This window comes from Crotalus tigris, unplaced genomic scaffold (assembly GCF_016545835.1).
Source record: "Crotalus tigris isolate CLP2741 ecotype Arizona unplaced genomic scaffold, ASM1654583v1 scf7180000018884.865410, whole genome shotgun sequence".
NCBI lineage: Eukaryota > Metazoa > Chordata > Lepidosauria > Squamata > Viperidae > Crotalus > Crotalus tigris.
The window spans coordinates 72,241-96,465 of NW_024097256.1; the positions used below are offsets into that span (position 1 = coordinate 72,241).

General features: G+C 42.4%; 1 protein-coding gene and 1 long non-coding RNA gene across 2 annotated transcripts; one reads left to right on the forward strand and one right to left on the reverse strand.

Annotated features, from left to right (window-relative positions):
* The first annotated feature begins 10,181 nt into the window (after positions 1 to 10,181).
* LOC120314319 lies at positions 10,182 to 15,301 on the forward strand. The gene is made up of 3 exons (XR_005558406.1): positions 10,182 to 10,309; positions 10,693 to 10,819; positions 12,593 to 15,301. It is a non-coding gene; the product is annotated as an uncharacterized LOC120314319 (long non-coding RNA).
* Positions 15,302 to 20,285: 4,984 nt separating this feature from the next.
* On the reverse strand, positions 20,286 to 22,843 carry ZNF593 (zinc finger protein 593). Its single transcript, XM_039357268.1, has 3 exons — positions 22,607 to 22,843; positions 21,429 to 21,491; positions 20,286 to 20,801 (listed from the first exon to the last, which is right to left on the reverse strand). The coding sequence occupies exons 1-3, from the start codon at positions 22,801 to 22,803 to the stop codon at positions 20,669 to 20,671; spliced, it is 393 nt and encodes a 130-aa protein (XP_039213202.1). The 5' UTR covers positions 22,804 to 22,843; the 3' UTR covers positions 20,286 to 20,668.
* Positions 22,844 to 24,225: the final 1,382 nt, after the last annotated feature.

A 24,225-nucleotide genomic window follows, 5' to 3' on the forward strand; every position in this document is an offset into this window, starting at 1 on the left:
TCGTTCAGAGTTAATTTAGACCCATTCCCTGTCTGTTTTTAAACTTGGGTGCACTCAACACACTGTTGTTGAATTAATCCATTTCTGAGGATTGTGCCCAACGTGGAACCCTGACGGAACCAGAGAGACCTTGTATAATATTGTAAGCCACTAAGAACAAATTAATAAAAATTAATTGAGCTTTGCCGTTTTAATTATTTAACTGACTCTGATGGGTGGGGTTGAGAAAAACAATACTCTTCACTCTCTTCTACATACCTAGATCAAACCAGGCTGTCTTCACGCTTGGGGGAATCCATCTCTGTAATTTGGAATTACAGTTACTCCTTGATTTACAGCAGTTCATTTAGTGACCAGTCAAAGTTACAATGGCACTGAAAAAAGTGATTTATGACTATTTTTCACACTTGTGACCATTGCAGCATCCCCATGGTTAGAGGATGCTTGGCAACTGATGGTGGCACTGGTGTCATGTGGCACTGGTGTCATGTGATCACCTTTTGTAACCTTTCCACAAAGTCAATGGGGAAGGCAGATTCACTTAACCGTGTTATTGCTGTGATTCAGTTAACAATTGTGGCAAGAAAGGTTGTAAAATGAGGCAAAATTCACATAACAAATGTCTTGCTTAGCAACAGAAACTTTGGGTTCAGTTATGGTCAGAAGTCGAGGTCTATCTGTACACCCATTTATTAAAGGCATACCTTTACAACTCCAAGGATTGTGAGCCCAAGCTCAGCTAACAAAGTGCACCGCAGCAAGTGCCAGCAACCTGGAGAGTCACAAAATTGGGAAAAGAACGTTCTGGGGAAAATGATTGTTTTGGACCAGAATTCACAAAAAAATTGATTACCTCAAACAAGCTCTTGGCAGGATAAGGATCTATGCATCCAGATCAGTATTTCTCCACCTTGGAAACAGGAATATGTGTGGACTTTAAATCCCAGAATTCCCCAGCCAGTCTGCTGCTGAGGAATTCTGGGAGTTGAAGTCCACATATCTTCAAGTTGCCAAGATACATTGACCTAAAAGTTAAGAATCTCTGAGGATTCAAAACCATTGAAAAAGTGCTGGGGGAAAAGGAAACAGGATGACTAAGAAGTGGAGCTGAAACAATTTGCTATATCGCATGAGAAAACTTTATAGCAAGGAGTCCAGTGGTGGCCCAGAGATGCTTGATCTTCCATGAGGATAATATGGCACTTTGTGCATCTAATACAGGCAGTCCTTGATTTATGACCACAATTGGTATTGGAGCTTTCATCAGTAATAATGCAGTTATTAAGTGAGCAATCATGCAATACATGCCCAATTTGGGCACATCAACATCTCTTGCAAAAGATAACTTGAAAGATTTTGGTCTTTTGTATTTAGATATTTGCATTTCGTTAGACCATTAGACGCCATTAGGGATGTGGACACATGTTCTATGTGGATTGCAATGCCGATGATGTTACCTAGTTGGGTGATGAAATGTCTACAAGCAAATGACCAGACAAGGACACCACTGTTCAACTATGACCTACAGAGATTCTCTTCTATTTGAACATGTATCTGCAGATGATCCACTGCCAAACTCTGATTCATGCCGTGGTTTTCCAAAGCATCCAATCATAATGTGATCCTTATGAAGAAAAAAAAATAGGAACTACCGCCTTTTGAAGATTGCTAAATTATAAACAAAAAGACAAAAAGGGAGGAGATACAACGGAGGTATAAATAATGCATGATATGGAAAACATGTGTGGGGAAAAAGGCTTTCTCCATTTCACATCAAACCAATGAAGCTGAACTGTGGGAAGGTCAGAGCAGACAATAGAAAAAAATATCTACATTCCTGTACATAATTAATTTTATCCTCTCTATATATTTGTTATCCTCTTGTCTAACTTCCTATTAAAAGCCATCCAAACTGAGATCAGCACTAAAACCAGAGAAAGAGAAATGGTTTTAAAGAATGCAAGGTAACTTTTATTATTACTGATATATAGAGAGGATAAAATATAGATAAAAAAAATCTATAAAGAGAGGATAGATATATATCAAGAAGCAGCCAGCTTATAGGTACTTATGGAGGGAGGGAGGGAGGGAGGGAGGGAGAGAGGAAGGAAAGGAAGGAAGGAAGGAAGGAAGGAAGGAAGGAAGGAAGGAAGGAAATATTGTAAAACGAAGTTTCTTAAAAATATGGAATCATTTAAAAACAAGAAATAAGTCCAGTGACCTCACCATTAGTTTTACTGATAAATTCCTTTTATTTCACGGATAACTACAGCAAGAAAAATCAAATCACTTATGCCAGTATGGTACATGAAAATCAGAAAATAGATTAAACACACAGTAAGAACTGCTTAGTTAAAGTAAGAATTTACCATGTTTTACACTATTTACAAACTGCTGGAAAAAGAAAAAGTGATTTCAAGAAAAGAGGGATTTTAGAAGGATGACAGAATTTGAAATACTTATATAAAACCAAAAATGCTTATTAGTATATATATATATATATATATACATATACACAAACACACACACACACACACACACACACAAATTGTTGAAATAGCATGTAAAGATGGAGCAAATCAAAAGTTGTATGATAAAATTGACATAAAACAAATAAGTAATCAGACGGCAACAATGGGCAATAGTTAATAAAATTTACTCAAAGTTACAATTTAAAGGAAAATGGTATAAAATGTGTTATAGAAAATAACTCCATCAATAATTACCAAGATTGACAAATCATATTACAATAAATGTTGGAAATGCTACAACAAAAAAAGAATATTTTATCATGGGTGGTGGTCATGTAAAAGAAACCCAAAAGTACTGGAAAAAAACACATTAAAATAGAAAGTGTTGCGTCCTTGGCGGGAAAACAGACACGAGAAGCAGCTGGAGTTCTCAGTTTCTTTTATTCAGCGTTCAGCTTACAGGAAGATGGCTTCAGCCTCGCCCAAACGCCTCGCAGCCTCTTATATAGGCAACTCCCGGGTAAATGGGTTACTTTTCCCGCGCCAGCACCCGCGCATGCGCACGGCGCTGGCGACAGCCTGTCTGGTCCCGGGCAGCTTTGCACCTGCCCGGGACTGCCTGCAAACGCCCGAGCCGTTTGCAAAGGCTCGGGACATAACACCCCTTTCCCCCGGGCTAAAACTACTACCAACATACAACATTTATTTTATATGACATTTTGCTCCCCAGTGCTCCCACTGTTTACTGGCCTTTGCCTTGCCAGCAATGTTATGTAGTCTTCTAGGTACTTGGGAGATTTCTTTGCTCTCTGTGACCTTCTTAGCTGTGGATTACTGGCATAAGTCCCCTGACTGGAGGGAGGCGTGAGCCTGTTCTCTCTATTGTGTCCTGGTGTCTTCCAAGGACTGTGCCCCGATGCCTGGCCTGCTTGCTTGCCCACCGGGCTCGTCAGGCCAGGGCTTCTGTTACTTTGTGACCTGGTTGACCTACCTAGCTGTAGACCCTCAGGCCCCTTGAAGTGATAGCCGCTGCTGGGCGTCTCTGTAGAACCTCCTAGGTCAGTCCAAGACCTGTCAGGAGGCTGTCCATTCCCTGAACCCCATTCTGTGTTCGGGCTCGTGTGGGTTTCTGTACTTTCCCAAAACTCAGGTGTTCCCTGATTTGTGCTAGGGTTGTTGTAGTCGGGACTTGGTTCCTCGACTAACTCGGTGTATGTTTGACCCCCTGTAGGATTTGGGGTAAGGTCAGGCCAACCTTGGGAATTGTGTGCCAGTTCTCTTGCGGGGAATGATTTGTTGGGATGCCCCCGGGTATCCTCCGTTGCTGGAGTGCTGTGTGATGTGTGTGGAAAGTGAGTATGCCCCCGGGGTGACTCCCTGGCTGGAGTAGGCGTGAGTGCCTGTTGTGTGGGTAAGCTCCATGACTTTCTTTTCGGAGCAATTGCAGAACCCTGAGATGGGCCGTTTGTGGCTCCCTCAGTGGAGGTGGGCAGTAGCTCTTGCCCTTCCCTTTGCTCCAAAGGGTCCCCCTCCCCCCCTGGAAAAGACCCAGGAGTCTCAGCAGAAAAGTCTCGCCTAGAGCGAAGTTGGTCGATGTGCCGACGCAGGACACGACCGTTGTCCAGGGCAACCTCGTAGGAGAGAGGACCTGTGATCCTGGACACAGAAGCGGGGACCCATGTATGACCAGGCCCGTAATTGCGAGCCCAAACCGGGGCACCCACAAGTAGTTGTCTAGGTGCCCTAGGATGTGAGGTAGATGAAGGCAGTCTGTCCGGATGCAACCGGTCAAGTCTAGTAGTAAGTTGGCGCCCCCAACGAAGTTCAGCTGGACTTCTCCCTGTAGAAGTGGACGGTGTGGTGCGATAAGAAAGGAGAAAGTCAGCCAACCTGTGATGCCAGTCCCCGTAGGTGAGTCTCTTCAAGGCGTCCTTTGCGATGCGCACCATGCGTTCAGCCATACCGTTGGTGGACGGGTGAAAAGGCGCAGACGTGGCATGACGAATCAGGTTTGCCTGTAAGAAAGCTTGGAATTCGGAGGAGGTGAATTGAGGGCCGTTGTCGGACACAATGACATCTGGCAGCCCGTGTGCAGCAAAAATCCCCCTCAGTACCTGAATAGTCTTTGCAGTGGTGGTGGATGAGACAGGCACAACCTCAAGCCATTTTGAATGGCTGTCAACAAGGACCAAGAAGAACTGGCCCTGAAAGGGCCCAGCGTAGTCAATGTGCACCCTAGACCATGGGGACTGTGTTTCCTCCCATCTATGCACAGGAGCTTGGGGCATCTCTGGGCGAGATCGTTGGCACAGGTGGCATGCGTGTACCTTAGCTTCAATATCTTTATCTAAACCAGGCCACCACAAGTGGCTTCGTGCAAGAGCCTTCATACGAACAATGCCAGGATGACCCTCGTGGAGGGATTCTAAGACCCTAGTCCTCATTGAGGTGGGAATGACAACTCTGTTTCCCCAAAGCAGACAACCCTGAGAAAGGGACAGTTCGTTCCTTTTGGACCAGAAACTCTGAAACTCAGGACTAGGGCAGTGCTCAGGCCACCCGGACAGGACCCAGGAGCGGACACGTGAAAGTGTGTGATCTGTACCTGTTTCAGCGGTAACATCCCTGGCACTAAGAGGGAGCTCGGGCAAGGCTTGGATTGATAGAATGTTGACAGCTGGCGCGGGGTCAGCTTCTACTACTGGCAGAGGCAATCTACTGAGGCCATCAGCATGGCCCATTTCTTTCCCAGGCTTGTGGAGTAATGAAAAATCATATGCAGACAAGAAAATAGACCACCTAAGCATTCTAGGGGAAATAATGTGGGGAGTCTGCTTACGTGTGGTAAACAGTCCCAGCAGAGGCTTATGGTCAGTGAAGACCGTGAAATGCCTGCCATATAGAAAATCGTGGAATTTTTTAATTCCAGCAACAACAGCCAGAGCCTCCCTGTCTATCTGAGCGTAGTTGCGCTCGGCAGAAGACAGTGTTCTGGAGTAGTATGCAATAGGAACCTGAGTTCCATCAGACCTGAGGTGACTCAGGACAGCTCCAACCCCGTAGGGGGACGCATCACAAGCGATGCACACAGGGAGAGACTCGTTGAAATGTGCAAGAACACTGTTAGAAGTGAGCAAGGCCTTGACTTCTTTAAAGCAAGCCTCATGTGCTTGTGACCACAGCCACACAGCTTGTTTGTCTAGTAGCCTGTGAAGAGGCTCAGCTACACTAGCTTTATGTGGAAGAAAAGAATTGTAGAAATTCAGGAGGCCTAGGAAGGCCTGAAGTTCGGCCTTAGACTTTGGCCTGGGTGCTTCTAAAATAGCAGTTAGTTTGGATTCAGCAGGATGAATCCCAGCAGCATCAATTTTGAATCCCAGAAATTCAGTAGAAGGCACCCCAATCTGGCATTTGTCTTTTCTGAGCTTGAGGCCTGATTTCCTGAATCTTAACAGGACAGCCCTAAGCCTTTCAGCTAGAATGTGTGTGGAGTCTCCTGCAATCAAGACATCGTCAAAGTAGGGGCAGACCCCTGGTATACCTCGTAGTGTGTTTTCCATTACGCTTTGGAAAATCCCAGGAGCGACATTCACTCCAAACTGTAGCCTTTTTACCTTAAAGGCTCCCCTGTGGGTCACAATGGTCTGAGCTATGGCAGCATCATCATCAACAGGCAGCTGTTGATATGCTTGAGCTAGGTCAAGCTTTGCAAAAACACGCCCCCCCTTGAGAGAGGCCAGGATGTGACTGACCACAGGAACAGGATAGGCATGTTGCTGCAATGCCTTATTGAGTGTGCATTTGTAATCAGCACAAATGCGAATGTCCCCATTTGCCTTTAGAGGCGTGACAATGGGGGTCTCCCACGGGCTGGAATCAACAGGTTCTAGGATTCCCTGTTGGATTAGTTTGTCTAATTCAGTGTCAATCTTACTTTTTAAAGCAAAAGGGGACCCTTCTTGCTTTAATCCTAATGGGAGTGACAGTGGGGTCTAGCTTTAAGGACACAGGTGGTCCTTTGAATGTGCCCAGCTGGGGGCTGAAAACATCTGCAAATTCTTTGCAGACTTCCTGTAGGTCGAGTGTTTGTAAGCTGTTGAGTCCTGTGACGTGTATCCCCAGGGCCTCAAACCAATCGAGTCCTATGAGACTCGTTCGTTCACCCCCTACTACTAATAAGTCTAGTGGACCTTCAAAGCTCTTGTATTGCACGTTAAGGGTGGCCTCCCCCTTAACACACACTCTTGAGTTCTGAAAATCTGTTAATACAATATCAGAAGGCCTTAACTTGGCCTTAGACCCACTACTGGAACAAATCTTCCTAAATGTATGCAATGAAATGATGGACAGGGCAGACCCTGTGTCTAGTTCCATAGATAATGGAACCCCTTGTAGCTTCACGTTGAGTGACAGCTTTTTCTTCATGGGCTTGTGTGTGCCTGTTCTACAGATGCTTCTTCGCGAAGCGCAAAACCCTACCCTATTCTGGCTGGGGAATCTGGTACCTTTCAGGCGTTCTTCTTGGGGTTGTGCCTTTCGTCGGCTCAGACACACAGCTGCAATATGCCCTTGTTTGCCGCATGCCCGGCAGGTAGCGGAGCGGAACTTGCAGTCGGTTCTCCTGTGGCGACCTCCACAGCCGATGCACTTGAGCGGAGCCGAAGAGCTTCCCTTCTGGTTCTCTTCCTTCGCGGGGTGTAGACGGTCGACTTCCTCGTCCGGATCCTCCTCGGAGTTTCGTCGGACGTCTTCCTGGTGCACGGACGCACCCTCTGCACTGTTTCTGATCGGCCGCATGTTTTTGATGGCGCCGCCTGCTGCTTCTTCTGCGGTGACTTCCCTTAAGGCGTCTTGGAAGGATAATTCTTCCTTTGCGAAAAGTCTCTGTTGTAGCTCGCGATGCCTTAACCCGCACACGAATCGGTCCCTCAGTCGTTCCTCGAGGTCCTTGAACTCGCAGGGCTTGGCGGCCTTCCGTAGCGCGGCGATGTATTCCTTGGCTGTTTCACCGGACCGTTGATCCCTCTGCTCGAAGGTGTGGCGCCATGAGATAACGGACAACTTGGGGTGGAAGTGCTCTTTCAGCAGCTTCTTCAGGTCTGCGTAGCTTACAGACTCTACTGGAACAGGTGCTACAAGATTTTCTGCGATTTCGAAGGCGTCTTGGCCGCAAACGCAAAGCAGGGTGGCGGCCTTCAAGCTATCTTCCTCACTTGGTTTGCCTTGAAGTAGTTCTCCATTCTGGATACGTAGGACTCCCACCGCTCTGGATGTGAGACGTCGAATTCCGAAAGCCTTCCGATTTTCGCCATCTTCGGATCTTCAGGAGACGGGTCTATCAGCCAGCCTACCCCCGAATGCGCACCGGATTGGCGGGTAGCTGCCGAGTCGACGCCGTTCCTCTTCCGCCGCTCAGGACTCCTTGGGTAAGCTTACACTTTTTCCTTTCCAGGTAGTGCAAGGCATCCCACCTTCGTCGCCAGTGTTGAGTCCGTGGCGGGAAAATAGACACGAGAAGCAGCTGGAGTTCTCAGTTTCTTTTATTCAGCGTTCAGCTTACAGGAAGATGGCTTCAGCCTCGCCCAAACGCCTCGCAGCCTCTTATATAGGCAACTCCCGGGTAAATGGGTTACTTTTCCCGCGCCAGCACCCGCGCATGCGCACGGCGCTGGCGACCGCCTGTCTGGTCCCGGGCAGCTTTGCACCTGCCCGGAACTGCCTGCAAACGCCCGAGCCGTTTGCAAAGGCTCGGGACATAACAGAAAGATTATAAAAATAAATTTTGAATTGAACCTAGAAGCATTTTATTAGCTATAATTTCAGAAAATATAAATGAAAAACATCCCAATTTACCAAGATATATGCTGACAGTTGCAAGAACAAATTGGACACAACAACGAAAAAGAGACATTTTGCTGATTACAAGATTGGGAGACCAAAATGGGAGAAAATGCAGCAATGGTAAAACTAGCAGTATGCAGCTATAAGAAAAGTTTAGCCATATTTAAGCATGAATGGCTCCCTTATATACCACACCTTACACAGCAAGGTAACTTTAGACATTTGGAATTTGGTTTGTAGGGAACAAAAATGAGACAGACAAAAAAACAACAGATGAAATCACTTAGAAGAGATTTGGAGAGCCGGTCTGATCTCGTGGTTAAGATACCAGACTTAGAGACCGGGAGTTCTAGTCCCTCCTTAGGCACAAAAGCCAGCTGGGTGACTTTGAACCAATTGCTCTCTATCATCCCAACCCACCACAGAGAGTTGCTGTTGTGGGGAAAACAGGGGGAGAGGGCTCTAAGTATGGGTGCCACTTTGGGTTATTTATAAAAATAATAAAAATGGGATGTAAACAAACAAATAGAACAGAGACTAGCAATAACCTTCAGTGTAGAGTACAAATATTTAAGTTGGGTTAGTAGTGGTGAAAACAAATGGAGAATACATTGCTAAAACATTTTCCATAATGCTTATAGTCATGCTCTATCTTTTCCTTCACTTTGTTCTTTGTATCTTTATTTTGGTGTAATGTTCTTACAATTTTACTAAAAAGTTAATAAAAAGAAAAGAAAGAAAAGGCATTGCTATAGGAGAAAGGACCAAAAATTGATAGAAAACAACTAGGTGATGAGCTATCTGGGATTATACCCTGTACTTTTTCCTGGTTGGTTGACTAAATCACAGTTAGCTGCACTATAAGCAATATGTCATTGATTACAAGGGTGGGATTCAGGTTGTGTTGGCCAAACCCAATAAAATTATGCCCCAGTGTTCTGTGAAATCCTAATTAAGACATATTGCATGAAATCTGAGGCCAAGCTATTCCAGGTAGGAGACTCTGGAAGGAGAAATGGGGAAATGTTCTTCTAGAAAATTTGAAGCAGCTTGATTAACTTCTTTCTCTGATTCGTTCTGAAATTATTGCTTGTTTTTGAAAAGCAATTAATATTTTTGAATGCTTTTTCCATGATGTTTTGGAAAAAAAATACTTTCCACTTTATAAAAAAAATAAAGTTGCACCTTTTTCTACAAATAATATTTGCATATGTTACCTAGAGTTGATTATCTAGAAATAATTTTATTGAAATGCATTACTGCTCACCATGATGAACCTCTAAATGAACTTCAGTAGTTGGATTTTAGTTGTTGGACTTCAGCTCCAACATTGCCCAATGATTGCTCTGGTTGATTGGATAAATTATTTCTTCTTCTTCTTCTTCTTCTTCTTCTTCTTCTTCTTCTTCTTCTTCTTCTTCTTCTTCTTCTTCTTCTTCTTCTTCTTCTTCTTCTTCTTCTTCTTCTTATTCTTCTTCTTCTTCTTCTTCTTCTTCTTCTTCTTCTTCTTCTTCTTCTTCTTCTTCTTCTTCTTCTTCTTCTTCTTCTTCTTCTTCTTCTTCTTCTTCTTCCCTTCCTTCCTTCCTTCCCCCTTCCTCCTTCCTCCTCCCATATTTATAGTGCCCTTGGAGTGAAAGACTCTTTCAGTTATGGATTGTCCTCTGTGATCTAGAATATCTGGTTCTCCACGAAGGTCTGTTTTACAATATCACACTGGAAACTAGTTCTCACAGACTGAGGTTCTCATGATGTACATTGCTCCCACATTTTGCTTCCTTAATGAAAGCCAGGAAAAACCTTCCTCTTCATGCGTGGATCGCGTGCGGTCAACAGAGCAGGGAGTGCTGATTCCTTGTGACAGCTGCTGCTAAGGCAAGCAGTGGCAGGCTCATCATTGGGCAGGAAGGGAGGAGGGCAAAATGAAAAAAACATCTCTTGCACACAATCGTCCAGCGTTATTGCTGGGAGATGATACGCAAGGACCGGGATCTTGAGCGGTATGTACATTTATATCCATTGCCTTAACATCGGAGGAAGAAATAAAGAGAGAGAAGATAGTCAGTTGGAGAATGCTGAAGTTGGTTGAAAACACTAGGGAACCAAGAGAGAGTGATGGCGGCATTCCACGTACCATACATTTCAGGGAGTTCCCCTGTTTTAGACAGAGATGAGCATGAGATGCTCATTAAACTAATGAATAACTCAAACAACAACCCATGCAATTAGCGTCACGTCTTTTGCCAGAAGAACTTTGGGGTCACCAGAACAGTGGTCTATGCAGTCAAGTCCTGCAGACCATTTCACTGCCAGATACCAAAGAATGTTCGCTGTGCTTCCCTTCCTCTTGTCATGTCCTAAGCTTCTCCTTTTCCTTCTACAGCTTGATTCTGCCTAAATAACTCAAAAACCCACAAGAAGAGAGTTAGGAAGGGGAGTTCTCTCTCTTTTCTTCTACTATGATCTTCCGTCTCCGACGCCTGACCCCAGGATACTTTCGGCTGTTGCAGGTAAGCAGAATTTCCTCCTCTATTAGAGATCAGAGTGATAGAAGGACAGAAGACAGATAGGAATTATCTTGCTGGAAAATCCTGAATAATCATTCAGTAACAGATGTCGTATGAGATGGCTGGATGGAGTCACTGAAGCAGTAGGTGTGAACTTAAATGGACTCCAGAAAATGGTAGAGGACAGGAAAACCTGGAGGAACATTGTCTATGAGGTCGCGATGGGTCGGACACGACTTTGCAATTAACAACAACAACAAACAGATGTCATAATTCAGAGGGGCCTTAACAATCCAGGAAAAGACAACAAAGAATTTTTTTTAGCAGGGTTCCCTCTTTTTCTCATGTTCAGGCTATAAGGACAGATCCTACTGTAGCCTAAAACATCCGGGAACAAGGGGAAAGTCTTCAAACCTATAGAAAGATCAAGGTCTGTAGAAGAGTAAACCTGGTTAAGTACATGCTTAGGAAGAAACAATCTTCAGGTATTGCTATGGGGAGAGACGAGGAAGCTAGCAGTGGTGACTTGGTGGTGAAGGAAGGTTGACATCTAAAAGTGGAATGAAAATCTCATGAAAAGAGGGGATAGGATGGAATCCCTGGAATTCAAAACGGGGACTTCTCTGCACTGCAGCATTTTGCTATGGAACCTGCCAGGTGCCAATATGTGTTGTTTTGTGAAAAAAAAAAAACCAACCACTTTGCTGTTAGATGGAGTTCCCCATTTAAATCAAATTAAAGTCTAGTTTGAAGATAAGCAGAGCAGAGGTTCAGAAAAAAGGGCGGTAAAATGGGGCAAAACTTACTTAATAAATGTCTCACTTAGCAACAGAAACGTTGGGCTCAGTTGTGGTCGTAATATAATGAATATAACCCTATATTCATTTTGTAGGGTTGCCCATCTTAACGAGTGAATTTGGGCCAAGTACAAAATTAAAGTAAAAACAATTGCAACAATACAAAAATTAAAACACACAGCAGTCGAGAAAATAAACAATAATACAAGGAAAAAGTGGGTCCCTGCACACACACTTGAAGCCAGGTCTTTAGGGCCTTATGAAAGTGCTATGGGCATCCCACTGATCCTTGCAGAAGAGAGTCCATGTGCAACGCAAACCTGAGTGGATTTTCTTACGAGTAGGTTCCCCTGAGTACAGTAAAACTTCTTTCCTAATAAGAAGGAGGCAAAACTCGCTTGTTCATATTTTAATGCAAAGGTACTAAAATCATAATTGCTCCAGCTTTAGGCAATGTGTAAGGCAATTATTCCAATTATTATTATTACTGGTGTAATGGTTTAAGGTGCCAGGGCAGAACCCAGGAGACTATGAGTTCTGCTTCTGCCTTAGGCACAAAGCCAGCTGCATCACCTTGGGCCAGTCCCTATCTCTTAGTCCTAGGACAGGGGTAGGCAACCTTGGTTCTTTTATGACATGTGGACTTCAATACCCAGAATTCCTGAACCAGCCATGCTGGTCCAGAAGTCATAAAAGAGCCAAGGTTGCCTACCCCTGCCCTAGGAAGAAAGCAATGGTAAACCATTTCTGAAAATTGTAGTAACTAGTCCAAGCATTCATCAGGAGTCAACACTGAATCGAATGCGTACACACATACAAACACATGTACACCACGACAGCTTTTGGAAGACTGTGCCTATCATGTGTTTTCTCAAAGTCCCAAAAGTAATTTGGGGCACCAGGTAGATTCCGTCCCAAATGGTTGCATCTCTCTATTTTTAAATTTTAATGTACTTTCCATGAATGTATTTTCCTACAGATGCAGCTGGCCAGTGGCTCGGAATCAGAGTCTGAAGATCGGCTGATGAATCATTTGGCCCTGATCTTAGCCATTATGGGACTGAGCCTTTCTTACTACAGTGTCCGGCAGCTGTCTGAAGAGATCAAGCCCCCACCAGAACCTTTAGGCCCAGATACCACCAAACAGGAATGACCCAGACCACTGAAGATGGCAGAGTCTCTGGTACTGTATTCAACCTGGGGACTCATGAACGTATATCTGGTGGAGTTTGTATGCAGCCTTTAGTCAGGTACATTACAATTGCACTGCCTTTTATATTCTTCTCCTATAATGGAAGGGTAGTCCTTGATACTCTTTTCCTCTGCGCTTGCTCGCTTTTCTGGATTCTCACCCAAAAGGATAGACCCCAATGTTTTCAAACCTACACCATTCCCTTTCAGTGGAGCCATCACCTACAAGGCTGCAGGCTTTCACACAACTGTCTTGTCTGAAGATCTGGTTGGTTCACAAGGCTCTCCCTGGATCTCACCCTGCTTTCTTGATTCATAAAGAGCTTTCTGTCTGGCTGCATCAACTTTCAGGTAATTTAATCCCTAAGAAATTTTAAAACAAATAAAGAAACAAACAAACAAAAAATCAGGATGAGGGAGATAGAGTTGAGTAGTCTGAGGAAACCCAGTAATTGTCTTAGCATGTTGTAGGATACGAACAGTGGAATTGTTGTTCAGTAATCTGGAGTTAAGATTTAGCATCTTGTATGAGTCTCTCAAAGAGGAGGAGAAGGGCCTTCAGATTATGGGAGATTAACATTCCACAGAAATAATCTGAGTTGATATAGAAGGGTTAAATGGAGGCAAACCCATGTAGAAGACGGATCCTATTCTGCATTGATACTGGCAGCCCAAGACCTCCATAAGGCTCTTGCCAGGCCTCTCCATGACATCCAGAGAGGGATCACCTTACTTTAAGGGAGGACCATTTTCTCAGGTAGAACCTGAAACTCATTCGTGGAAGGCTATGAAGTAAAGTCATTGGAAAGGCATGGTCAAATTGGGAGGAATTTGTTTTGTATTTCCGAAAGCTGGAAATTACGATATCTGTGGGGTGCGTGTCAAAAGGTCAATATGATGATTATGTAATCTAAGCCCTAGTCATTTTTTACAGGCATTGAAGGTACAATAATAATTTAAAAGAGGGGGCAGGGCTTTGATCAAAGAGTCACAGCCATCACCTTGACACCTTGGACACCTCTTGTGGGAAAAGGAAGCCCTTAAGAAGCAAACCACTTTCCCATTTGCATGTGTAATCAGCTCCCACCTCAAATCCCCCATTGCTCCAGATCACCTGGACCTCTTATACGGGCACAATATACCTATAGCTTCATTAACATTTTTCGAAGCTGTGGCTTAGACACACGCTGACTGGATCGTATTGCTGCTTTGCTGCTGCAGTCTTCAATAGGTGGATTGGGAACTACGTCTCCATCCAGTGAATGGTGTTTTGGCCAAAGCTGTGCTTCTGCGCGTCCCTTGAGATTGTTTGGAGATGGCTTCACTTGATCTCTTGACCCATAGGTCCATTTTTCTTTATTTTCTACTCAACATGCGTACGTAAAAGGCAAAGGGTCATGAACTGTCATCCAATGTGAACTGAGGAGGGAAAGGGAAAAAGATGGACAATTAGAAAATAAAATCAGATAAAGCCTGGGTTCTGTGTTACCGATGGAAACAGAATTTCTAGGAAAACCTTCTTGTGGAGTTCTAAAGAAAGAGGTTTCCAAAAGGTCATTTCCTTCCTTCTAATCTATGATGAAAGGGAAATTTGAGGAGAAGGGAAAGAGAAGAGAAGGTCAGAACAGCAGAGCAAGTGATTGTGTAACGTTCCTGTGGCTTTAGGCAGAAAAGCTGCTTTATGGGAGACTGCAGACTGCCGGCATTGCATCAGAGAACATGTGTCCAGACATCTGTGACCTAAATAACATTAAACTAGTGATTAGAATGGAGACTGGGGATTCAGAAGAATATTCTTCTTTCAATTAGAATAATGCATCAACAGGGGAAGGGGAATGAACAGAAAGTTGGCTGTATATTTCTTCTCCTATAATGATTTTTTAAAAAAAAACCTCCCATATCAGGACAATTATGCTGAAGGTCAGCTATGACTGAATGGGTGCAGCCAAGCCAGAGATCTTTGCAAATATTATACAGAAATTTATTTTATTGGCAGTGATGAGCTACCTTTCAATATGTAACTGCTGGGGACTGAGTCTATTCTCCATGGTAAGCAAAGCAATTGCTTTCTCATCAAAGTTATGATTGCTGCCTAAAAACCACTTTCATGCAGGATCTCCTGTTGTATCTTTCCATCTCAGACTCTTACTATTCATGCCAACATTCCCAAGAACCTACAACCCCAACCGTCAGCTTGGTTACTACACCCAGTACCAAAAAACTGAGATGGAGCATTTTGCATATACTTGCAGCAAGAGGTCTCTACCCTTGTACTTTACCAAAAACTCTGTTTTAAATATTCTGTGTCATTTGGGGACCTCTCAAAAATTAATCCAGACTTTGTTGCATGATTGTTGACCATGATCAACAAATGTTGACTTGTGTCCCTAAGAATTGCAGTTGTTAAAAGCTATTTTTAATATATATATATATTCTAACTTATGTGAGTACAAAGTAATGTTTGAAATGCCTAATAAAATATTTTAAAGCAGAGGCTAACACCAGGGATTTTCTGTCTTGTGTAATTCCTTGCCTATCTCAATTCATGACTCACAAAAAAAGGAATTGCTGTATATTTAATAGGACATGTGGGAAGACAGGTTATGTAATGCTTTATACAGGCTGTTGGGTTTTTCTGTTGTACAGCTAAATGCTAAATATTTTACTCTGAGCAAAAGCTATGTGGAGTGGAGAACTGGAACACCCTTGTTTTTCTTAGTTTGCACCAAAAAAAAAAAAAAAACAAAAATCAAGAGCGAACAAAGTTTTGAACGTTACATTCCGAGAGCTCAGTTTTGCATTAATCTGATGCTGCAGGGTAAACACCGGCATTTAGAGCATGCTATAATTGCCTGTCTGGCCCCAATTCCACAACAGGGAACATGCCCAGTAAAATTTACATAGATCATACCCAGCTGTCAAGGGCAGGAAAATCAGAAATCCAGGCAGTTCAAAGGAATATAAAGATTTATTGCAAAATCTTATGCTCTCTACAAAAACTACTAACAGTCAAAGCAGATCGGTGGTAGATAAGGGTCAATGGAATCCAAAGCGGATTGGACTTAGATCTCTTTTGGGCACTAAGGAATTCAAGACTGATGATGCTTTTGATCCCTTCCCTCTGGATCTTTACAATTCATAAGTGCTTTGTAAACAACATGTTGTCTGGTCCATTTGTTTTACTTAATAATACACATTAAATTCCTAATCTCTACCCCGTTTTTCCAGCCAATGATAAAATACATCCCATATTTGAAAATATTCTGTTTTCTTTTTCTTTAATCTTCAGTGTAAGTCTATCCATTTCTGCACAGTCCAGTATTTTCTTGATTATCTCTTCTTCAGATGGTGTTTTATTTTTCCAATACTGAGCAAATACAATTCTTGCTGCTGTAATACATGCAACATTAAATATACACTTTCTTTATGATATTTTCCTGATACTATACCTAATAAAAATAGTTCCGGTTTAAAATCTACATGTTTTCTTAACATCTTATTTAACCAGACCTGAATTTTTGTCCAATTTTTTTTTTTTTTTTTTTTTGCTTTAAGGCACGTCCACCGAAGATGGTAGTGCATGCCTGGTTTTTGATTGCACTTCCAAGTTACTAGACATGTTTTTAAACATTTTTGCTAATCTCGCAGGTGGTGCCTGCCATCTATAAAACTTTTTATATAAATCATCAAGAACTGGGTTCTTGAAGATTTAATAGTCATGTTTTAATGCACCAGGCTACAAACCTGGAGAGTGTGAATTCTAATCCTGCCTTAGACATGAAAACTGGCTCGGTGACCTTGGGCTAGTCCAGGGGTAGGCAACCTCGGCTCTTTTATGATTCATGGACTTCAACTCCCAGAATTCCTGAGTCAGCTATGCTGAAAGTTGAAGTCCATGGGTCATAAAAGAGCCAAGGTTGCCTACCCCTGGACTAGTCAGTCTCTTTCAGCCCAAACTCACAGGGTTGTTGTGGGGAAAATAAGCATTAGATATGTTCGCCATTTTGAGTTCCATAAAAATAAAAAAGGTGGGGTATAAAATAATTAAATAAACAAGAAACATCTTCTTGTTGAATTCTCAAATTGGCCAGCAACTCAACCCATTCAGCCTGATGGATTTCTAACCAGGTTAAACTCTGTTTAGCAGTTTGAGAACAAACAAGCTTCATTGCTGCCACCTATCTGAGTGTCTTATGCTGCCATTTCCTTAATAATAATGTTCATTAATAATAAAGTTAATTGATGTTAATTAATATGTGGTCTGTAATTTAATTCTACTTTTCCTGTGCAAGCAATCAGATTAAACTCCTGACTCTTGTAACCAGAGCTTTGTATCTACAAAAAGGGGGTCCCCAAATAGCTATTGGGTCTGCCCCTCCCATTGCTTGTTTCAGCTTTACTTTCCAGGCAGCCTCTAACAGAAGGACCCATATAGGCCAGCGTACAACAGCCTCCAAGAGAAAAGCTGTATTCTTAATTTATGCAATGCCAGATTAAGCTAAAAAAATCTACATAGATTTGTCTTAGCACAATGTGTCAAGGGAAACCATAAATGTTTGGTTTGAGCACAGCATGTTACGTGAACATAATTATGCACTCTGAACCCATATTTAGGGTTGCAAAATCTTCCAAGGATCTTATGCAATAGGTTGGTGTATTTACCCCAACGCAACTAGCAATGCCTTCATCTCTGAAATAATATTCCTTAACCAGGACTAGAAAATTCAAAAATGCAGAATGTTGGGAGTGTAGAGGGAGATAACAGAATTAATCACTGCAAGCAATAACCAAAATTCAGCTTAGCACTTTGTCTCAATCACACGGCAGAAGGGGAGTGCAGGCAGTAATGATGAAAAACTTTTTTCTTTCTTCTTCCAAAGAAAAAGCATTTAGCTTTGCTGATTCAGAGCTAACAATATGCTGCTTCAGCAGATGTCAACAGCTAAATGTGCACCCTGTGATGTCTGACTAATGTAGCCAAGGATTAATTCTGTTCCCAGTGTGTTGTTTAGATCATCTAAATATTTTAATGGAACAAATCCTCTATTCAATGGGAATGCGAGATGTGATCTAGAGCACTCATCTAAACTATAATTTGGTTTGCTTTTGGCTTATGCAAATCCATCCCTCTGGCTTTGTGTTATTTGAAAACTATCTTAAGAGTGCTCATCATACCACAGCAGAAAATACATCAATGCGGTTATTTGTGAATAACCATGGTAATACAACAAGCACAAGAATACTTCCACATGGCCTAGAATGTGAATGAATAGAAAGAATGTCCTGGGGAAATGAGGAGGGGGGGGGATATGTGGAATCTTTGATTATTTTAATTTTTTTCTTTGGATGCTGTTAGTTCTTTGAGCTAGGACAGGCTAAGTGTCAGGCACAAATAATCAGAAGCATTCACTGAGTTCAAAGCACAGAAGAGTGTATTACTCTATATAAGAATCTAGTGGAAGTGCAATGACTCCAAACGTATGACATGTTTAACCCAACTTTCCAACTCAGCCTGCACTTCTACAGCAGGAGTCTCCAAAATTGGCAATTTGGGAACTTCAACTCCTAGGATTCTCCAGCCAGCATATATATATATAAAAAAGAGGATTCATTGAATGTTACTTATCATTGTAAGGTATATTAAAAGAATCTTGAAAGCCAGTCCAAGAATATCTCAGTCTTATATCAAACAAAATCCAAGTCTGGCTGAGTTTCTTTCTCATCATTTCTTCTTTCTCTGGGCTGTTTAATCATCAAGTCCTCTTTAATGGTTTGCTCATTCCTTTGAAATTCCTTTACAGATCCCAAAATTGACCAACCAGATATAAAATCAAGGCAACAGAAGCTGGATAGGAAATGCTAAACAATGCAATTATTTATGCAATTAATAAACCACAGGCTGCAACGATCGGAGAAAGCTTCACGTGAGACGGTTATAAGTAGCAAATTTAATACAACTTTATGAGGCAAAAGTTTGGTTCTGGCAGATCTCCACATCCCACATCTTGGAAAATAAACCACTTGTAGTCAGGAAATCAACTCAGCATATTGCAAATGTGTGAGTACATCCCAGAATCTATCTTCCCTACTCCAGGTTGGCATTGTATATCTCCACTTTGTAAAAAGAAATTTCAAATTTCATTCTCCAAATACTTCACTTCCACAAAACTTAGAATATTGATTTTGGAGAAAATGTTCCAAGGAAAAATGATATAGAATTACCAAATTGCAAAAGTTATATAAATTAAAATGTAAATTTTTTTTGGCAGGAAAAGATTTTTGTGTAGATGAAGGGTGATCAAAGTGTGCAACTGGTAACACTGAACTAGAGATAAGTAAAATTCAAAAAAAGGAAGACTTACTTTGCTGAAGTTATAATTGTAGCCTATTAACCCTAAACTGAATTGTGTGGTCATATACACACTACACTTTTTATCTATAGCCATGATGCACTGTTGTCTTGTTAAATTATTTCCAGGAAGGAATCGCATTTACTGCCTATTTCCAAATAATTATGCATTGTCTCATTTCAAAGATTGGATTGGAAACTGGGATCTAACTCATTTCTCTGCTCTAAGTGAGAACAATGGTTTTAATCAATCATGCAGAAAAGCAACAATAGCAATAGCATTTAGATTTATATACTGCCTCACAATGCTTTACAGCCCTCTCTAAGCGGTTTACAGAGTCAGCCTATTGCCCCCAACAATCGTGAGTTCTCATTTTACCGACCTCGGAAGGATGGAAGGCTGAGTCAATCTTGAGTCAGTCAGGATCGAAGGAATCGAACTCCTGGAGTGAACAGTGAGTTAATAAAGGGAGATTGCAAGAGAACGTGTTTCATGGCTGGCTGGGGAATTCTGGGAATTGAAGTCCATACATCTTAAAGTTCCCAAGACTGAGAAACACCGTTTTAGTCATTTGAATCAAGCGTATTTACTGTGTTTTAATCTTAGTGTGGGAAATGAGGAATTAATTTGCTTAGAATAATTGCTAATAGGAGTGGCTTACAAGTGTCAAGAGGTAACTAAGGAAATGAAATTCTGATCTGTCCACTTGTTCACACTATCTGCAGGGCTCTTGTCTTCTCCCAGGTGTTAATCATGGCTACCCAGTCATCAAGAGGTGGTTCACCTCTACCATTATGTTTTGAAACACAATTCTGAACCAATATTCTATCCCTGAACCAAATGTATCTTCCTTCCCCAGTGATTCATCAGTAGCACAGACTTGTAACACGCCAATTTAGAGGATTCCCCCACTAACAACCGGTCTTTACTTCCAATAAATGCAAATTAAACCAGGGAAAGAAAATGGACTTTTCAGTTTCTAGGCAGGCTGAATGAGAGATTCTGATCCGTGCCATCGATGTGATTTTTAAAAGTTCAAACAAAGTCAAAATGGCATCAGTTGTTCCTTTTTTTACCAGTTATAGAAAACATCCTTCAATACATTCAAATCAAAACCCCAAAACAAAATAGGCAAGGATTAGCCAACAGATTGTCAGCTCATTTATTAAGTGGGCTCAATGGAAGAGTGGAACATTAAGAACAAAAAGCTCAAGTCCACAGTCACATTTAAAACCACTGTAAGAGAATCAAAAGCAAGTTCATTTGAGCAGCATGGCTCCTGCCTCTGACCCGCTGCTGAATTCTAATCCATACCGAACAGGGGTAAAATGTCTTTTTTCCATCCAAGAGGGTTGATCTTTCTCATCTGTATATACATTTCAGTATTAATACTGCAAAACTAATGCAATAAATAATAGTACAATTTTAAAGATAGCATACTCCAAACCACCTAATTATACCGATGCTTTTACTATCTCCAGATTTTTCAGATGGGGACAAAACATCCTTGTGTCTTAGCTGGATTCATCCATCTCATCCAGAGGTTGTGTGTGGACTTCAATTTTCTTGGGAGCAATGTAGGACCCCATTCCTGCAGCCCTCTCAGCTTCCTCCTGGGTGTAGGGCTCCTCACTCAACTGTTTCAGTCTTAAAAAAAACAGAAACAAATCCAAAAGTTTTGCAAATGCTGATATTCCAGTTGATGAAGGACACAAAACCTTAATGGAATCCCATCTTCTTTGCATTGGAAGACATTCCGATTATATAGTTGGTAGATATATGCGACAGGTAGGACATTCAGAAGAGATAGTCCAGGTCAGTGATGGCAAACCTTTTAGAGACCGAGTGCTCCAAACTCCCACCACCACCCCCATCCTTGCTCCGCCCTGCCCACTGGGCCACCCACCAACTCCACAGCTCACCACAGATCACCCAGGCAGCCCAGCAGCGCCATGGCGGCCATGCCCTCCGCCCATGCCTCGCAGCATCATCTGCGCGCAACGGGGCACAAGGGCAGAGTCTTGTCCCTGCTGCCCAGCTACCATGTCCTTGGCTGCGCTGCTTTGCGTGGGCCTCACCCAGGGGCAACTCTCCTCTGGGGGGACTGCTGGTGAGGAGGGGGCCGTGGGAGGAGGTGGGGCTGGGGAGATGGTGCATGTGCCCACAGAGAGGGCTCCGAGTGCCGCCTCTGGCACCCGTGCCATAGGTTCGCCACCACCGGTCCAGGTTCAAGAAAAGAAGGGTACCCCCCCCAATAAATAAAATTAACATTACCTCTTTTTGTGAACTTTTGATCTGAAATGATCCTTCATACCTTTTAAGTCAATGAAATATCGCCTAAGAAGAGACAAAAAGAAACAAGCTGGAAGCTGGTGAAAAGTCAGTTGGGCCTAGTGATTTAGTTGTTGGGCAGGGAAAGCTAAATTCTAGTCTTTAGAAATAAACCCCAATCAAAGAACTGCCGAACAAACTAACGATTAACAACCCAAAGACCCTCTACCACTCCCACCAAAACTGAGAAGACAAGCCACTAGAATATAAAATAGAGCAAACCCCACTCCCTGCTAGCTCTGATGATGATACCTAGTTTGGGTAATAAAATGTCTGCCAATATTCAAGCTCAAAGAGCACTAAGGACCCCTCATTCCAGTCTTTCTTTAGTGCATGACTTAATTAATTTGCAGAATTATGCCTTTTGAACCTTAAAAGAGCGCTGTGCTACAGGGTTATCATGAGCTGCTCCCATTTATATACCTTTCCCTAAAATGTAAATAATGAGCCCTACAGGACCATCAAATAAAAATTTTAAAATAGTGACCAGATTTGGGCTGCAGTTTAAAAAACAACCTCTCTTATCTTTTCTCTCCCCCTCCCCTCCCCAAAAAAACCCGAAAGAAAACATAAGAGCTCAGCTTCATCTTTGCTCCCTTTGTCTACAATTAGGGCTCCAGGTTTGGATTGCAAAAATCTGGATGGGATGGCAAAGTAATGCAGAAATCTCTGGCTCTTTGTTATCACCTAGCAACTGCCTAAGGGTTTTTTTTTTGCATCCTAATTAGTTTAATTTTTAACCCCATAAAACAGAACTTCTTCAGCTCTTTCTTTGAAAGAGAAAAAAGCAGATTCTTCACTTTTCCAACATACATTCTGCAGCTAAAATCTTACGTTTTGATAGGCAATTCATTTATGTCTAAAGTAGCATTTTTCAAAATTGGCTACTTTAAACTGAGGATTTCAACTTCCAGAATTCCCCCAAAAAACCATGCTAGCTGGGGAACTTTAGGAGTTGAAGTCCACACCTTACCATTGTCAAGACTGAGAAACACTGGTCTAAAGGGACATAAAGTTTTCTATCCCACAACCGAGGAAGTTGGTGGTTCTAATTCTTATCTCTATATGCAAGGGGTATTCCACGGGGACCAACCCGTTCCCCTCCCACCGCCTTGACGCACGCGCAATGCAGGCAGTAATGCTGGGCATTGCCAGGCAGGTCGGGATCCAGCTCTTGGCGCAGCAGCTTCGTCGCGTTCTCGGGCAACATGTCGTGGTGGATCTGATCCAGATCTCGTCGCCGTCTCTTCGTTTTCCACTGGCGGGCCAAGGAATGCGCCTTATGCGAACCCGTTCGACGGGAGCTCTTGGGAGCCATATCCCAATTCCGACGCTCGCCGGGGAGAGAAAGGAAGCTTAACTTCCGCTTCCCATAGGCGCGCGTGACGTCATCTCACGGCGCCACCCTCTGGGCGTTTTCAAAACAATTTCAGTATGAATGAGATGAAGTTCGGTAGCCAATCATGGTTATGAATGAAATGACTAATGGGAGCACCAAGGAAGCATAACTTCTACGAATATATTTCTAGATATTTAATATGTATTTCTAAGTTTCCACAATTCATCTGAATGTAATAGCTGGAAAAATAAATGACATAAATTAACCAAGTGTTTGCAAAACTTGGCAGTTTTAAGATGTGTGGACTTTTAACTCCCGGAGCTGACTCTGGCTGGGGGTATTTTGGGAGTTGAAGTGCACATGTCTTAAAGTTGCTGAATTTGAACAACACTGAACTATCCTAACATCAAATATTAATGGTGCATTTCAATTAAAAGCCTCATCTGCAAAGATACAAAAGCTTGCAATTTAACCAAATTCAGGGAAAAGCAGTTATAGTGGATTAACAAACAAGCAACATGACCTAAAATAAATTAAAGGACTAAAAATCATACTCCTTTGTTGGATTTAGAGCATGTACTGTATTTCTGCTACAGAACGACATTCAAAGCTGCTGGCAATTACATTTATTTAACATAGTGTTAATTGGAAATACTGGTGTGTTCTTAAACATAAAAGTGCCGTCTTGACTTAAGTGACTTGGCAGAATCATCACTGCGCTCCCTTTTTCCAGGATATCTTAATATGATCCTGTTCTCCCAATGCTAAGAGTATTTCGGTAGCACAAGTATTTCCAATTTCCACATAAAACCATTTGAAGTCCACTTATAATCAGTTTTTTTAAGATTCTGAATGCATGATGTGGAATATATCTTACAGGTCATCTACTCCAATGTCTCCCTCAGGGCAGTAATCCACTAGAATCTAGTGACTAGATTATCCCCCAAAGCTCCGCTGTTTTTAATAGAGGAAGGCAAGAAAGAATATTAATGTCCTGTCCAGAGAACCACCACCAAAAATCTACTTACCTCCATTCCATATGAAAAGACATATTTCTAATTCCTCTATCTATCAATAGATATGTCTGCATGCATTTCTGGTTGGTTTAGTGCAGTGATGGCGAAACTTTTAGAGACTGAGTGCCCAAACTGCAAGCCAAAACCCACTTATGCATCGTCGAGTGCCGGGTGGGTGTGGCCCATTGGGTGGGCATGGCTGCGGTGGTAACGGAAGACTGGGTGGGACTAAAAAGTTCAATCAATCAATTCCAACTTTGCAAGATCTTTTTTTTCCCGCGAGAAGTTGAAATTGACTGAACCTTTTTTTTTTTTTTTTTTTTGCACATGGCAGCGGAGGCCTAAAGTGAAAAGATTTTATAAAACCCAACTGAAGGCCTAGGAC

What these genes read in the sequence shown, in the direction of transcription:
- ZNF593 (XM_039357268.1), bottom strand. Translation starts at nt 22,803, where the DNA reads ATGGCTCCCAAGAGCTCCCGTCGAACGGGTTCGCATAAGGCGCATTCC. An exon ending in CATTACTGCCTGCATTGCGC is followed by an intron (nt 21,492 to 22,606) that starts GTGCGTCAAGGC and finishes GTCTCTTCTTAG; the next exon opens with GCGATATTTCATTGACTTAA. An exon ending in TCAAAAGTTCACAAAAAGAG is followed by an intron (nt 20,802 to 21,428) that starts GTAATGTTAATT and finishes GTTTTTTTTAAG; the next exon opens with ACTGAAACAGTTGAGTGAGG.